Here is a 16,786-nt window from a genome sequence, read left to right as displayed (position 1 = left end):
TCATTTTCGTGTTCGAATATGCGGAAAAAGCCAGTAATATTTTATAAAGGAAACTGTGGTATTTTGACTTTTTCAGTTGATCCTTATTATTATCGTTTATAGTTTGAAGTTCTTCTAAAAAAATAAACGTTTTAATATTAAATAATTATTTATTTGTGTATAAGAATTAGCTATAATAACCCTTTCGTTACGCATCACCAATGCGAGGATATGGTACGTACAATTAATTTCTTATCGAATGATAATAGCTCAAAAGTATGTTGCAAAAAAAGGATTACAGATTATAAAATAGATATACCTATCGCTAGAAAAATAACATTTTCACGGTCTTGATGACAATTGTCATTTTTCTTCAATCGTTCTTGGTATATCAGAACATCGTAGGCTGTTCCCATTATCATTAATATGAATGTGAGTATAACTATTACCCTAAAAAAAGTCAACGACAGGGAAACATAATTATATTGTATATTTAACGAAGGACTATCATAAATGATAAAAGAATTGTTGGTTTACATCATTGTAATGAATGTGCCACTTAATAACCATCGATAGTCATCCATTAGATCTCTTACTTCAACTAACGAAAAATCGGCTGAGTATAATTCGCCTATAAAAAGAGTTCTTTTTCTCAACACGTTTTCTAGGAGAATAGAAAGTTGTTTCTTCGAACAGGATGCTGGTAAGCACATACCGAGTATCATCAAGTCCTGGAAAAAATATATCAAAATATTTAATAAGACTTAAAATTACGTGTTTTTTTTCTTTAATTTTTAATAGAAACTTGCTTGCTTTGGTAGGGGAATGTAGTATTGTATAGTGCTATTATGTCGAAAATTTGCAACATAGAATTTCACTTCGAACGGTGGAAATTCATCCTTGATATTACGATATCTCGAATTGTTTCGTAATGATTCTTCCGATAATACGAGGAGATCTCCGTTTTTGGCGTCTTCACATTGACTTCTGCTACCCAACCAATAATTACTTCCATAAATAAATCCTGATACTGGTTCACCGCTCGCATCGATTACTGGACAATAAAGTATTATTTAAAATTTCATTGTTATGTAAATCGAATGTAATTTTTACGAGGAAAATTCCATTGAAAAGTTGAAAATGAACACTTTTTAAAGATTTTTCATCCAAAAAAAAACCCGTAGTATATTATTACAAATAATGACCCTTTTTGTAAGATTTTTTCAGAAGAATTTGAATTTGTAAGCAACACATATGAATATATACATACTTTCTTGAAAGGCCATAGGGGTATAAGCGTACTGAATTTGCCCGCGAGAGACAATATAATGATACTTAGAGAATATATAGGTACTAATAAAACAATGAAATTCTGAAAATTTCAGATCCTTAACTTAATTAATTTTTTGAGAAAAAGCCAAATAACTAAAAATCAGAACAAAATTTTTAATTACGCGTTGCAATAATTGTCCGATTTTTAAATATAAATTGTACGAAACTGTAATCATTTTGAGATGATCTTTCTCCTGTGAAAAATTATATTAAAAAATTGAAAATTTTTAATCCTCATAATATTGCTCTTTTCTTAAAGTAAAAAGCCGAACTAATTTATTTATAAGTCCTTGCACCTTAAAATATTCATTCGAACGATCTCATTTATTATAAAAAAAATAATTATTTCAAAGCATAGTACTTAAAATCTGTAGTAATAGAAATTATCTCGTAGCTTTCACGTACTTTTTAAGCTCCATAATAACTGCTGATCAATGGCTTCTCGAAATTCATGAGTTCCTTTCCACATTGAGTTGAATTTAAAAGTTCTGCGTTTGCTAGCATTGCATAAACTGGCATCGTACGGATTTTCAATTCTTTCGTTTCATCTGCCGTACAATAATTAAGAAAGAAAATAAATGCTGCGAAATATTTCAGCAATTGGACTACTGGACGTGCCATTTTCACTATGCGATGTTGTTCTGGTGTACTTTCGTTGTATTTTTTGTGCTCCTATATAATACTCATCGAAAAAATCTATTTACGCTACTTTCACTTTTTTTCAAAGTATCCCTTTTGTTTTTACACTATATGAGAAAAAATATTGCGAAATAATATAATATAGTAACAATATAAATATTTAGAAGGAAAAAAAAAAAAATAAGATTAACGAACGAAATTACTTAAGACTATACTCGAATAATAATGCGCGACGACCGTGAAAAAACTGAGAACATACACTGGGAAAGATTTCACACCACCTGACGGAAAAACTACAACTGCTTGATTGCATTTCGAAGGATGACTTTTTATAATCTATCCCTCCTATAATAACTGCCTCACATAATAATAAGAAAATAAAAATGAGGGATAGAGTAAATTTTTTAATCTAAATAAAGGGGGGGGACGTAGGGGACTACACTGGGAAGATTTCACACCACCTGACGGAAAACTACAACTGCTTGATTGCCATTTCGAAGGATGACTTTTATAATCTATCCCTCCTATAATAACTGCCTCTTACATTTTAATAAATAATAAACATAACGATAATGAGTGTCATTATTGACGTCACAAAATTTTTTATCTTAACTAATCCAAACTACCTGCTTGTAAAATTGTTGTTCTCAATTCCGACTAGTTTTTTATATTAAGGACTCATGGTTTCTTCAATTAAAGAATATTTCTTGTACTAGAACTTCTTATAGCAGAAACGTTGAGGGAAATGTACTTTCTTTTAAACCATCCTAAATGTTGGCAGAGTGTATTAGATTATTTAATATACGTCAAATTATTTTGTTTATTACTCGAAAGAAATACCTACTGTAATCTAGAAACTCAGATTTTAAGTTCGACCTAAATACCTCATCAAAAATTAATATTATATTTACATTTTATTATGTACAAAGTCATTTGAATTTCATTTATTAATCGTTTTTTATATTATTTTTGATGGTTTAATGGGTATAACGAATATAATATTAGCAATAAAAGGAAAATATTATTCTGCTACAATTTATTAAGTTGATAGACTACAAGTGCTCCAAAATATCGGTATAAATTGAAAATAAATTATCCAAATGGTGTAATCAAGAAGCTAATTAAATACGTTTTCTTATGCTCTACAGTAATCTTGTAAAAACTGAAAATAAAAAAATCAATAAGTTTTTACATTTTTGCCTGTAATAATGCATCTTTTTCCATCAAAGATTTCTTGAAACATTTGAAAGAATTGTAAAGAGTAATTAATATATCCAGGTGTTTGATTTCTGCGCTGTGTTTCGTTCTTTGTCGGAACAAGTAGTTAACTGGACAATTTGTTCTCCTCCTGATAAGTATTATAACTCGTCATAATATAGGATCCTCCTTTTACCACCCTGTATAGTAAAATCTCAACAAATAAATTCCAAAAAATGTACAACTGTAAAAACACGGTAATAAGCACAAGTTACTAAGCATATGCTTATATTATTTTTATCGAAAATAAGAAAAGCGACACTACCATATGATTATTCTGTTTTTTTTTAGGATCATATCCTACCATACAATGGACTCGATTAAGCAACGTTTACTTTGTCTCTTATTACGCTTTTTGTGGATAAAAAGTAAGATCTATCGAGAGATTTATAGTTATACACGTCTATGAATATGTATACAGAGTGTACCGAATAAACATTATTTAATTAGAAATATTTCCGTCATTGGAGATTATCCGCGCAAAATCCTTAGCAAAAAGTTTCACACCATTTAAAGATCATTCTGGATTTTGTATAGAAAATCTTTTTGAGGTTAGGAAAATTTATTTCCAGCATTTTATTTGAAAATACAATCCACTATGATGGATTAATAAATATCAAAATTCAATTCTTCAATAATTTAACTCTTAAACAAAAAACTTATTATTGTTGTAAAACAATATTTAAATCAATAATATTTCAATAAATGTATTTTGATACTTTATTTTTATCTAAATCTTTTTTAAATGATTAATGTACCTATTTAAAGTTTTATTGTACTACATTTAAAATACCGTAAAAAAAATAAATTACAGTACGAATTACTGTATAATACCTACAGTACAGTACGGTACTGTATAATACATAATGAATAATCAACAAAAGTAAAAATATGTATTGAAACTAACTCAAAGTTCGTGATTAATTAATTCTATTTTTTTTTTTAATTTTCGAAGGAAACCTATATATATATATATATAATTTACACCCTTAAATCAGTTATTACTGCTGGTCATTAACAAATTATTTCATTGTTGCTGTTCAAATACTTTCTTGAAGCACTGTATATATGTGGGAATGTGAAAATAGTTGAATTATTCAATCGTTCGATGGTTAGAGAGAGAAAACATAGTAATTTATATTATTTATACGATTACCAATGTATGTAATTTAAAAAGAAATATTCATTATTTTACGATGAGAAAAACTAATAAACGTATATGCGCTGTTTACTAAAACCTATGATTAATAATTAAAAATAATATTTTCCAAGTGGTTTTTTTGTGGTTCCGTAAGTTGAACGGGAAAGAAACGATAGATAGAATTCAAATGCAAAAATAAGAGATGCCGCAATTTATACTTAGCATTGCCAATTATCGATCTTCTCTTTTTGCTTATCATGCTTATTTGCTTTACATTGGAAATACGAATAAAAGGTAAGTTATAATATTAATAATTAATAATAATTAATAATAGGAATAAATAATATTATTCCTATTATTAATTAATAAATACGCCAATTTTTAAGATTTTTATAAGCATATAAATATATATAAAATAATATATAATATAATAATATATAGATATATTTTTTATAGGAAAATTGTGACCTTCAGGGATTGTAAGCTTCTTCTAGGCATTGGCCACAATGCCAAACGGTTTTTGGTAACGTAGGAAAAAGAAGAATTATATATAATTCTATATTTTTTTTTAATTGTATGTTACCCGAATCTTATTTCGACTACTAATACTTTCATAATAGTAATACATATCGTTAACGAAATTATTTTTCAATTGCGACTTATAAATTATTTGATTATTTGACTTTATTGTTAACTATTATATTATACTAATTATGAATATCTATAAATGTTAATGCAGGAAATGTTTAATGTATGTCTGCAGAGTTTGTAGCTTGTAACTAATTCTATTAATCGATAAGGCAGGGATCTTTTTATCAATAAATGTAAATTTTATAGTTATTGTAATAAATATAGTAAATTTTACGAATAAGTTGTAGTCCATTTGATACACGTTTAATCAAAAGCCTTACACTTTTTTTACACGTTCAATAAAAGATTCCTAATTTTTTTAATGAAGAAATTTTCAGACCAAAGGATAATTGACACGTTCCTTCACGCGTTTCTTCAGTCGATAAGTTAGAAATTTCCCCCAATATGGGACTTTTGTTATTACTTTTTTTATTTTTTTTATATAAATGTAATTTATTTGTTTAACAATAATTTTAAGGTCACAAAGATTTAATAGTATAATTTAATAATTATTCACTTATAAATATTCGCGAGCGATAACAGCTTCCCTCAGTGTAATGGTCAAAGTAAATTATTCGAATAATGCAGCATCAATCGAAAAATTCCTAGAAGGTGTCGCAGATTGAAAGTATAGAAGTAAGAAACATGAAGCCCTACTTTATAAAGGATCGTTTAAGAATTTCATGGAGAGTGAAACGGAGTCTCTTCGCAAAGTAGGCGTTACGGAAGGGAGAAGCGTGCCCTATTGGTCGTGAGCGTTTCTTATTCGTTGCATAAGTATAAATATTGTAACGCTCCCGCCCAAAACACAGATTTCGTAAAATAACAAGAACAGAACTTTCTTTAACAGCGCGGACTCTTACAACCGTTAAGGCCCTTTCTACAGTTCCCCGTATTACGAACACGTCCGTGCTTTCCAAACTCCTGTCAAGTTCTCTCTCGATCAACAACTCGTTGCCTGGAAACAACCTTCACGTCCTTTTTCCAAGGACGGCACGAAACAGGGTCGTAACAAGATGATATCTTTCGAGGAAGGACTAAGCCATGATCGAAAAGGAGAGGGAAACCTTTGTTGCTCTTCGTTATTCAGAATGTTGCCAGATCTAAGGAATTTTGTAATATTTTTGCACGATTGACGATTTTGAAGTGTCTTGTCATCAATATTAGATTCATATTCAGCGACTCCAAAAATCCTTAAATACTAACTTATTAAAATGTTTAACTACATATACATTTTTTAGCAACGTTTTGGTGATTTAGGTCCATTGTGCACCGATGGATGATGAATTGAGAGGGCTGTTGATTCTTGTTTGATTGGCTAGCACACTCGTTCCTAAAGATAAAACCGGACATTCGGATCTATTATTCGTATTTTCCTCGTTTTATGGTTTATACCACTCCTTACCATATTTTTTGTAGATATGGTGTCTGTGGATTTGGCTCATTTGTGTTTCAGAATAAGCTTTAAAGTATGTGTAAGACATGAAGGAAGTAAGAATGGCTGTCTCACCCACAAAAAAGATCAATTACATCCATTAGGTTTCTGGGAATATCGTTGACGAAGATGTTGAATAATATTTAACCAAGGATCCACCCTTGGGCTACACGACGGGGAACAAGGATGAGTGAGGAGAGGGAGTGGATTACAAAGACATGGAAGGATCTGTCGGATAGGAAACTGAGTAAGATTTTTATAAGTTGGGGAGGGGATAAAATTTAGTTTAGAGAGCTTGAATATTAAACTGTGTCAAGACCTTCGTGTTGAAACCTAATAAGACCATGGGTTAAAGTTTCTTGTTATTGTGCCCATAAACAACAAATTCAATGAATCTTATTAGCTGGCAGATGATAGAGTTCTTATTGCGGAATCTAAATTGTTAATTGATGAAGATATTGTTTTGCTTTAAATAGTACTAACTCGTTAAGGATAACTCTACTTAATATTTTACCAAGGATACAGAGAATGTTGATGGGTCTGTAACTATTAGGATCATTTCTATTTTTTGAATTTTTGTCGATAGTCATACTTCTTCGGAACAGAGTTATAACAGAAATGATCCTAAAGGTTTTATATTCCTAATTTAATTAGTTTTTAAGATAAAGCCAAATATTCAAAAAACAGAAAATTGGTGTGTGTACTTATGTACACACGTAAGAAGTTATACTTCTTTTGTGTAACCAAACATTTTTTTTCGAAGCCTCTACGCCTAACAACGTTCTGCGTTTGTTTGTGATTGATACTTTCTTTTAAATACACTTTTGTAACGACAGTAATAGGAATTGCACTTCTCTGCATTAGTTTTAGAAATCTCGAAAACTAAAACAGAAAGTAAAATGTATACTGATACTGGTCAAAAAAATGCAGGAGATGATAGTTTAATAGGAATTATTGTAGAAAATAATTTATAAATAATTAAGATGCAATCTTTTTTTAATTCTTTTGATAGAATATTAATGCTCATGGTTTCTTTCCAGTATGAAAAAAAAGAAGATGGTGTCTTTCAAATCCTTTATGATTTCAGTGTCTTTGGTTTCTTTTTATCGTTATTGAAAATAATGCGCTCCCTTTTTCAGTAAAATGATTAATCACCTATGCGAAGAGAATAAGTTTTTTAATTCTTTGAATAAATATTTTTCACAAGAATTATATTATTAGTTTCTTTTAGAAGTAAGATTATTATTTTTAACTTTTATCAGATTCATGCCCTGCTATTCGATAGGTATATTTACTTAATAATTTGTAATCTTTTTGTTTCAACATACTTTTGAGCTATTATCATTCCATAAGAAATTATTTGTACGTACCCTATCCTCGCATTGGTGATTAGTAACGAAAGGGTTATTATAGCTAATTCTTATAGACAAACAAATATTTATTAGATATCAAAACGTTTATTTTTGTAGAAAAACTTCAAACGCTTAACGATAATAACAAGGATCAACTAGAAAAGTTAAAACGCCACAGTCTTCTTTGCAAAATATTACTAGTTTTTTCCGCATATTCGAACACGAAAATGATATTTAATATGCAATCTGAGAATATTTTTTTACTGGTTATACACGGATTAAGATTTATTACGATGGTATGGATTATTTTTATGCACACATTACTTTATGAGAAAGATTATTTTGGTAAGTTTCTTAGTAATGAATGTGATTCAATTTAATTATAATATTATAGCTCTTTAAAACTATAGAGCTCTCATTTAAATTTGTGGCACGAATGGTATGATTGTAAACCATTCTATCATTCGTAAGAAAATGAGCAAAAACAGAAGACCGATAATATGCAATGCTAAGTATAAATTGCGTCATCTCTTATTTTCGCATTTGAATTCTATGTATTGTCTCTTTTCCCATTCAACTTACGTAACACAGTAACCACAAAAAACCGTCTTTTTGACTTTTAATTTTTACTCCTGTGTGCGTAGACAATTTTCATTTGAACATTTTATTCTCATTTAGTATTTATCTATTTAGAAAAAACGGCGCATGTACGTTTGTTAGTTTTTCTCGTCGTAAAATAATGAATATTCCTTTTAAAATTACATGCACTGGTAATCGTATAAATAATATAAATTATTATATTTTCTCTCTCTAACCATCGAACGATTGAATAATTCAACTATTTTCACATTCCCACATATATACAGTGCTTCAAGAAAGTATTTGAACAGCAACAATGAAATAATTTGTTAATTATCAGCAGTAATAACTAATTTAGGGGTGTAAATTATATATATATATATATATATATATATATATATATATATATATATATATATATAGGTTTCCTTCGAAAATTAAAAAAAAAAATAGAATTAAATAATCACGAACTTTGAGTTAGTTTCAATACCTATTTATACTTTTGTTGATTATTCATTATGTATTATACAGTACCGTATTGTACTGTATGTATTATACAGTAATTCGTACTGTAATTTATTTTTTTTACGGTATTTTAAATGTAGTAAAATAAAACTTTAAATAGACAAATTAATCTTTTAAAAAAGATTTAAATTACAATAAAGTATCAAAATTCATTTATTGAAATATTATTGATTTAAATATTGTTTTACAATAATAATAAGTTTTTTGTATAAGAGTTAAATTATTAAATAATTGAATTGTGATAATTATTAAAGTAAATTTAATGATAATTTATTGATTTTTTAGCTTTTTTCTTAACTTTTTGATCTCCTTGTAATCCATCATGGTGGATTGTATTTTCAAATAAAATGCTGGAAATAAATTTTCCAAATCTCAAAAAGATTTTCTATACAAAATCAAGAATGATCTTTAAATTGTGTGAAACTTTTTGCTAAGGATTTTGCACGGATAATCTCAAATGACGGAAATATTTCAAATTAAATAATGTTTTTTTGGTACACTCTTTATATATATTCATAGACGTGTATAACTATCTCTCGATAAATCTTACGTTTTATCCACGAAAAGCGTAATAAAAGTAAACGTAAACGTTGCTTGATCGAGTCCGTTGTGTGGTAGAATATGATCCTAAAAAAAAAAAATAATTATATATAATAGTAGTGTCGATTTTCTTATTTTCAATAAAGATAATATAAACTTATGCTAATTAACTTGTGCTTATTACCGTGTTTTTACAGTTGTACATTTTTTGGAATTTATTTGTTGAGATTTTACTATACAGGGTTGTAAAAGTATGATCCTATATTATGACGAGTTATAATACTTATCAGAAGGACTACAAACTGTCAGATTAACTTGGCATTTTAAATTATTTCTTCCAATGAAAATCAACTTTCATTAATTATAAATGTTCTATGTCGTAAATAAGGTACTTATCAACATAGTAAATGTTGATCAAGAAAGTTTTTTTTAAATACATTAGTTCAAAGTTGTTTATTGGTTTTTAATTATATCGTAAGTAAATATTATCTCTTATACAATTTTCATTAATTATTTTTATATTTGTTATGGATATCAGAAGCGATCGATTACAGAAAAAAGACAATCGCGTTTGTATAAAGTATTATTGAGTTTTATTGTTATTGACCAACTAGTGGTGACGCAATAAAATGTATTAATAATGCTTATGCGTTTCCAACGTCTTTTTACGACTGACCTGGTCACAGGTTTGGTATAGCTGGTCTATTTTGTAGACCATTTAAAAAACTCTTTTCTAATGAAATTAAAACGGAAACTTTTTAATAAAATGTTTTGAAAGAATAAAACGCTTTATAAGATGAGATAATTTATTTGTTTGTTACTATCAGTAACTTCTGATCCATACTAACTAGCTGAATTTGTTAATAATAATTGAATAAACAAACTCTGAATATGACTCAACTGAACTGACTTGAATCTATGCAACTGATTATATGCGGATCAACTGAATCAACTGAATACTAATCCAACTGATTTTGATAAACTAAACAAATTCTGAATAACTATGGATCAACTGAGTTGTAGCGGTCTTCCCCCATTACTTATAAATCTTTTTCTAATAAAGGGTACCGGTATCATCTTAGAGTGTGAATAGCTGAGGAGAAGTACGACTTTCCAGATTCTAGCAAGCAAGATAGAAAGTTGAAGGCGATAGCTGTATAGATATCAAAAAATACCGTTGTATGATTTTCGAAGAAAACCTATCCCGTTGTAAATTAAGTAAATATCATATATCCTTTCAGTGAAAATGTATCTACAGGTATCTTTATCATTGGTCAACACGGCTAGGAATTTTTCGTTTTAATAACCTCCAATATTTGTTCAGACAAAGGACGAAACACAATGAGAAAAACAAAAACCAGGACATTTTAATTACCATTTACAATTCTTCTAAATGTTTGAAAAAATTATTGATGGAAACAGCTTCATTATTGTAGGCAAAGAATGTAAGAGCTTAATAATTTTTTTTATTTTACTTTTTCACAAGATTACTGTAGAACATAAGAAAACGTATTTAATCAGCTTTTTGACTATACCATTCAGATACCATTATTTTCAATTAATTCCGATCATTTGGAGCACTTGTAGTCTATCAACTTAATTAATTATAACGGAAAAATATATATGATGTCTTTAGATCGAACCTAAAAAACGAGTTTTTTGATTAAAATATAAACTTTTTTCAAACAACTAAAAAATTAATTTGAGGTATATTAAATAATTTGTCATACTTTGTTAACATTTAGGATTGTTTACAAGAAAATACATTTCTTTTAACGTTTCTGCTAAAAGAAGTTCTACTACGAAAAATATTCTTCAATTGAAGAAACTATGAGTCCTTGACATAAACAACTTATCGGAATGGAAAAAAACAATTCTACGAGCAGGTTGATTGGATTAGTTAAAATAAAAGATTTTGTGACGTAACAATGACGCTCATAATTGTTATGTTAATATTATTTATTAAAATGTAAAGGCAGTTATTATAGGAGAGATAGATTATAAAAAGACATCCTTCGAAATGCAATCAAACAGTTGTAGTTTTTCCGTCAGGTGGTGTGAAATCTTCCCAGTGTATGTTCTCAGTTTTTTCACGGTCGTCGCGCATTATTATTCGAGTATAGGCTTAAGTAATATCATTCGTTTATCTTTACTTTATGTTTCTTTCCTTCTGAATATTTATACTGTTACTATTTTGTATTATCTCGAAATATTTTTGCTCATCCAGTGTAAAAACAAAAAGAAATACTTTTCAAAAAAGTGAAAGTAGCGTAAAAATAAATTTTTTTCGATGAGTATTATATAGGTGCAAAAAAAATACAACGAAAGTACACCAGAACAACATCACATAGTGAAAATGGCACGTCCAGTAGTCCAATTGCTGAAATATTTAACAGCATTTATTTTTTTTCTTAATTATTGTACGGCAAATGAAACGAGAGAATTGAAGATACGTACGCTGCCAGTTTATGCAATGCTAGCAAACGCAGAACTTTTAAATTCAACTAAATGTAGAAAAGAACTGATTCAATTTCGAGAAGCCAATGATCAGCAGTTATTATGGAGCCTAAAAGGTACGTGAAATCTACGATCTTTTTTGCGACTACCAAAATGGTATAATCTTCATGAGTTGCACATAATAATTAATTTCGATCCACAAAAACATGAAATTTGTATTTTATTTCTTTTATCAAGTAATCGATGCGAGCGGCGAGCCAAAGGCAGGATTCATATATGGAAATAATTATTGGTTGGGTAGTAAAAGCCAATGCGAAGATGCCGGAAATAGAAATCCCTTCCTTCTATCGGAAGAGATATTACGAAACAATTCGAGATTTCGTCATATCGAAGATGAATTTCCACCTTTTGAAGTGAAATTCTTTGTTGCTTATTTTCAACATAATAGCACTTTACAATACCACATTGTAGTACCTGAAGAAGTAAGTTTTATTAAAAATTAAAATAACAATTTTACAATTTTATTAAATATTTTGATTTTTTTTTCGTAGAATTTGATAATACTCGGTATGTGCTTACCAGCATCCTGTTCGAAAGATCAAGTTTCTATTCTTTTAGAACGTGTTGAAAAAAGAACTTTTTTTAAAGGCGAACTATACTCAGCCGATTTTTCGTTGGTAGAAGTAAAAGATCTAATGGATGACCATCGATGGTTATTAAGTGGCACATTCATTACAATGATGTAAACCAACAATTCTTTTATCATTTATAATATTTCTTCGATAAATATACAATATAATTATGTCTTCTTGTTGTTGCCTTTTTTTAGGGTAATAATCGTACTCACATTCCTATTAGTGATAATAGGAACGGCCTACGATGTCCTGATATACCAAAAACGATTGAAGAAAAATGACAATTGTCTTCAAGATCGTGAAAATGTTAATTCTCTAGCGATAGGTATATCTATTTTATAATTTGTAATCCTTTGGTTTCAACATACTTTTGAGTTATTATCATTCCATAAGAAATTATTTGTACGTACCCTATCGTAGCATGAGGTAATACTCCCATATGTTCTAGTAATTTTTACGAAATCTTTACATGAGTGAGACACGTATCTGGGTTACTAGTAACGAAAGGATTATTGTAGTCAATTCGTATGGACAAACAGATAATAATTTAATATCAAAACGTTTATTTTTTTAGAAGAACTTCAAACGCTAAACGATAATAACAAAGGACAACTGGAAAAGTCAAAATACCACAGTTTTTTTTATAAAATATTCTTAGCTTTTTCCGCATATTCGAACACGAAAATAATATTTAGTATGAAATCTGAAGATGCTGGTATTCCGATTATACACGGATTAAGATTTTTTTCGATGATATGGCTTATTTGGCTGCATACAGTATACTTTTCAATGGATATTTCTGGTACAATTATTACGATTGAATTTAAGTTTCATTCAAATAAGATATTTCAATTAAATTAATATATGCTTGTATATTAATTCTCTTTAATTTTCTGTTATGTTTATTAATAGACAATAGGTCGTTTCTTTTGAAAAAAGTAGATGATTTATTTTTTTACGTAATATACAGTGGAACTCTTGCAGTAGATACATTTTTTTGTTTTGGTGGTTTCCTTGTCTCCTACTTGTATTTAAAAAAAGTTATGGGCAAGGATATACGTGCATCGCATAATTTATTAAATGTAACAAAATTATATTTTCTCGCTCTCATGAAAAGGTTTATTAGGTAAGACCATTTTTTTAATTCCTTAAATCTAATATAATTCAAGTAATTTATGCATAAGTTTTTCAAATTCGAGGACAATAAAAACAATTTTTTTAATATATAAATAATATCAACTATACTAGTGACCCTTATGTTGGTTGTTCATAAACACGATTTTTTGTTCGAGGACCTTTATATATGTGCATAGATACGGGGTTATAATAACCGATTGCATAATATTAATTAAAAAAATAAAAAAATGAAATATATTTGTTATGAGTAATTTTATAGAATGCCAGGAATAGTGTAAAATTCACGCAATTTGTAGAAAGGAGAATTTATTTTTCGATTTGACTGGGCATGCTATAAAATGTTATTAAGGTTTTAATCATTTAAAAATTTTCTTTCGTTAGGAATTTTTAAAGTACGGTCGTGGAGGAAGTAATTTCAAGTAATTTTATGTGTAACAATCAATGAAAATTACAAACGCTATGTTCGAATTCCTTGAAAAGATTCAGTCAATTGACAATATGGGTTTTTCAGTTGTCCCTGTATAAAACAGAGAGGTGGAGGTTTGAATTTATTTCAAGCTTAGAGAAAAAAAACGACTAATTAGGAAAGAACAAAGAAAGTTCTAGAAATAAACGATTTAGGGTAGTTTATCCGTTGTAAGTGACATTGATCGAGTATTGATTCTTATACTACAACGATTATGCATATTTCAAAAAAATTCGATCTGTATCTATATTTGATAGATGCTCAATTGACAACGGATAAACGGTTCTGAGATCACTAATTTTAACCCCTTGCACTATTTTGGCGAGTCTGACTAGTGATGAAAATTTTAGGCCAAACATGGATGTCACGAGTCTGGCTCGTTGTTCAGTTCCAAATCAAACATGAATATCACGAGCTTGACTCGTACTCGACATCTTGCGTTCGGTCGTGAAAATAGGTTTCAAATTTCGGCACGCGCGCTCCGCCGCTCGCCTTTCACCGCGATGATCGAGACAGCCGCGTTTGGACTGGCCTTTCCTGAGGTTCCGAATAGTGCAAGGGGTTAATCGTATTATTAAATATATTTTTTTAATTTACCTGGACTGTATATTAAATTTATTTACTTGGATATCGGAATACCAAAGATTTATGAATTTTTACATAAATTGGATCAAAATTAGAGTTATAATTATTTGGAATATCTTACATATTTTTTCTACATCTGCTATTTTAGATTGTCACCTACTTTTATGATATTAATCGGATTAGTGCAGATAAATGTAACGTGGTACAGTAAAACATCGCTCTTCTATATAACAGAACGATCACACGAAAATTGTCAGAAATATTGGTGGAGAAATATTCTTTACATTCAAAATTTTTTTAGTCTACAATATATGGTATGGACCTATGATAATAGCAATTTTAAAAATTCTTCTATGATTAAGTTAATAATATAGATACAATATTACTTATCAATACCGATCTTTGCAGTGTATGGGTTGGAGTTGGTATTTGGCGAACGATATGCAATACTTCCTTACAATAAATTTTCTGTTATTCTTATCTTCAATGTAAGGCATCTTATATTTTTTTTTTATAAAAGGTTCTTTTTAAGAGTATATCATGCTAATTGATCGAACATAATTTTATTACAGGTATTTTAAAGTAGCAGTTATTTTGTTTTGCTTATTGTTTATATCATCGATAATTCTTTCTGGCTGTATATCCTACATTTATAATTATATTCCTACGTAAATATCAATATTAATTATTATACATATTTCCTGTAATGTATATTTTAAAAGCATCCTATAGAAAGTTAACTTAAAACCGTAATTGTTTATAATGAGCTAGTATTTTACAGATTGTCGAGTTATCCAAAAGTATGTTTTAATGAAAAGGTTAATTCATGAACGAAATGACGATTTTTCATATTACAGTATGGACAAGCACTTCAATGTATTTGAACCTTTGTACTTTCGACCATGGATTAGAATAGGACCTTATCTAGTGGGTGTGATCGCTGCGTATATTCTTTTGAAATTAAACAACAAACTATTATGGAAAAAAGTAAACACATCTTCTGATCTCTTGTCGCTTACAAATACTTCACGATCAAATTATTTTCTTGATGCTGTTGATGATATCTCTAATGTTGATACAACTGATTTTAGAAAACAATAATACTCTTTTGGATACTGGGTAGTGTATGCAATTTATCAGTACTTTTTGGATTATATCAGAATAGATTATCAGTTTTAGCTGCTGCTTTTTACGTTGCTCTCGGTAGAAATGTATGGGCAATTGGTATAGCATGGATATTAATAGCGTGTTGTACAAATAATGGAGGTATAAATAAATATCTGATTCGATTGTTTAACTCGATATTATTACTTTCTTATCGTTATTAATCAAATCAATTCGCATTTTAGGTATAGTGAATCGTATTCTTTCTTGGAAAGTTTTGATACCATTCAGTAGATTGACTTACGCAGCCTTTCTGATACATCCACTTATTATAAGCTCTGTAAATTTTTTTAGTGAAACATCCATTCACTTCGATTCTCTAACAATCGTATGTATTATTTTTTAATTTTTGATTGTACCTATAGATTAAATAAGTTTTAATTAATTATCGTCATGTGTGTTATTCTACTTTATTTCTCAGGTAATTTTAGGTCTGGGATATGTAGTAGCAAGTTACATATGTTCTTACGTGATATCGTTGATGTTCGAAATGCCGTATTTACTTGATGAAAGAAGGGATGAAATACTTAAACAAATAACATGAGTATTTTTGAAGTTATACTTCTTTTGGAGTGTTTATTCTTTTGGAGTGGTAATTGCCGAAAAGACAAATACTGTAGCTGTCGATGCATAAGAATGGCCTAATATTTGTGGTCGGAAAGGGCGTGCTAGAAGAAAGAAGGAGCCCTTACAAAAGGCTCTCGGCGCTTCTTGGTTTTAACGCTAAACTAGGATACTTCCTTGTCACGGGTGTCGTAGCGCTTCGACAGGTCTCGACACGTTTCGACGTCTCGACGCTCCCACTCACTCGTTTGCGTAGGATTCGAAACATTCAAAATTGTTATATTAATTACAGTAAAAACGGCTGACGGTTGACAGCTCCAGTAGAATTCAGACCGTATCCTTTGGTTTTTGATTTGGAACAAATAATAT

The 16,786-nt window shown here is 29.1% G+C and overlaps 1 protein-coding gene across 1 annotated transcript; it reads left to right on the top strand.

The window, feature by feature from the left end:
* Window positions 1–11,765: 11,765 nt before the first annotated feature.
* LOC122515581 (nose resistant to fluoxetine protein 6-like) lies at window positions 11,766–16,397 on the top strand. Its single transcript, XM_043632981.1, has 10 exons — window positions 11,766–11,982; window positions 12,104–12,348; window positions 12,418–12,608; window positions 12,696–12,826; window positions 13,076–13,303; window positions 13,414–13,627; window positions 15,547–15,676; window positions 15,781–15,955; window positions 16,039–16,181; window positions 16,275–16,397. The coding sequence occupies exons 1-10, from the start codon at window positions 11,766–11,768 to the stop codon at window positions 16,395–16,397; spliced, it is 1,797 nt and encodes a 598-aa protein (XP_043488916.1).
* The last annotated feature ends 389 nt before the right edge of the window (window positions 16,398–16,786 follow it).

Source organism: Polistes fuscatus, unplaced genomic scaffold (genome assembly GCF_010416935.1).
Source record: "Polistes fuscatus isolate 324 unplaced genomic scaffold, CU_Pfus_HIC Scaffold18, whole genome shotgun sequence".
NCBI lineage: Eukaryota > Metazoa > Arthropoda > Insecta > Hymenoptera > Vespidae > Polistes > Polistes fuscatus.
Note: the sequence above shows the minus strand (reverse complement) of the source record. Positions and strands in the feature narration are given on the sequence as shown.

What these genes read in the sequence shown, in the direction of transcription:
- LOC122515581 (XM_043632981.1), top strand. Translation starts at nt 11,766, where the DNA reads ATGGCACGTCCAGTAGTCCAATTGCTGAAATATTTAACAGCATTTATT. An exon ending in GTTATTATGGAGCCTAAAAG is followed by an intron (nt 11,983 to 12,103) that starts GTACGTGAAATC and finishes TCTTTTATCAAG; the next exon opens with TAATCGATGCGAGCGGCGAG. An exon ending in GGCACATTCATTACAATGAT is followed by an intron (nt 12,609 to 12,695) that starts GTAAACCAACAA and finishes GCCTTTTTTTAG; the next exon opens with GGTAATAATCGTACTCACAT.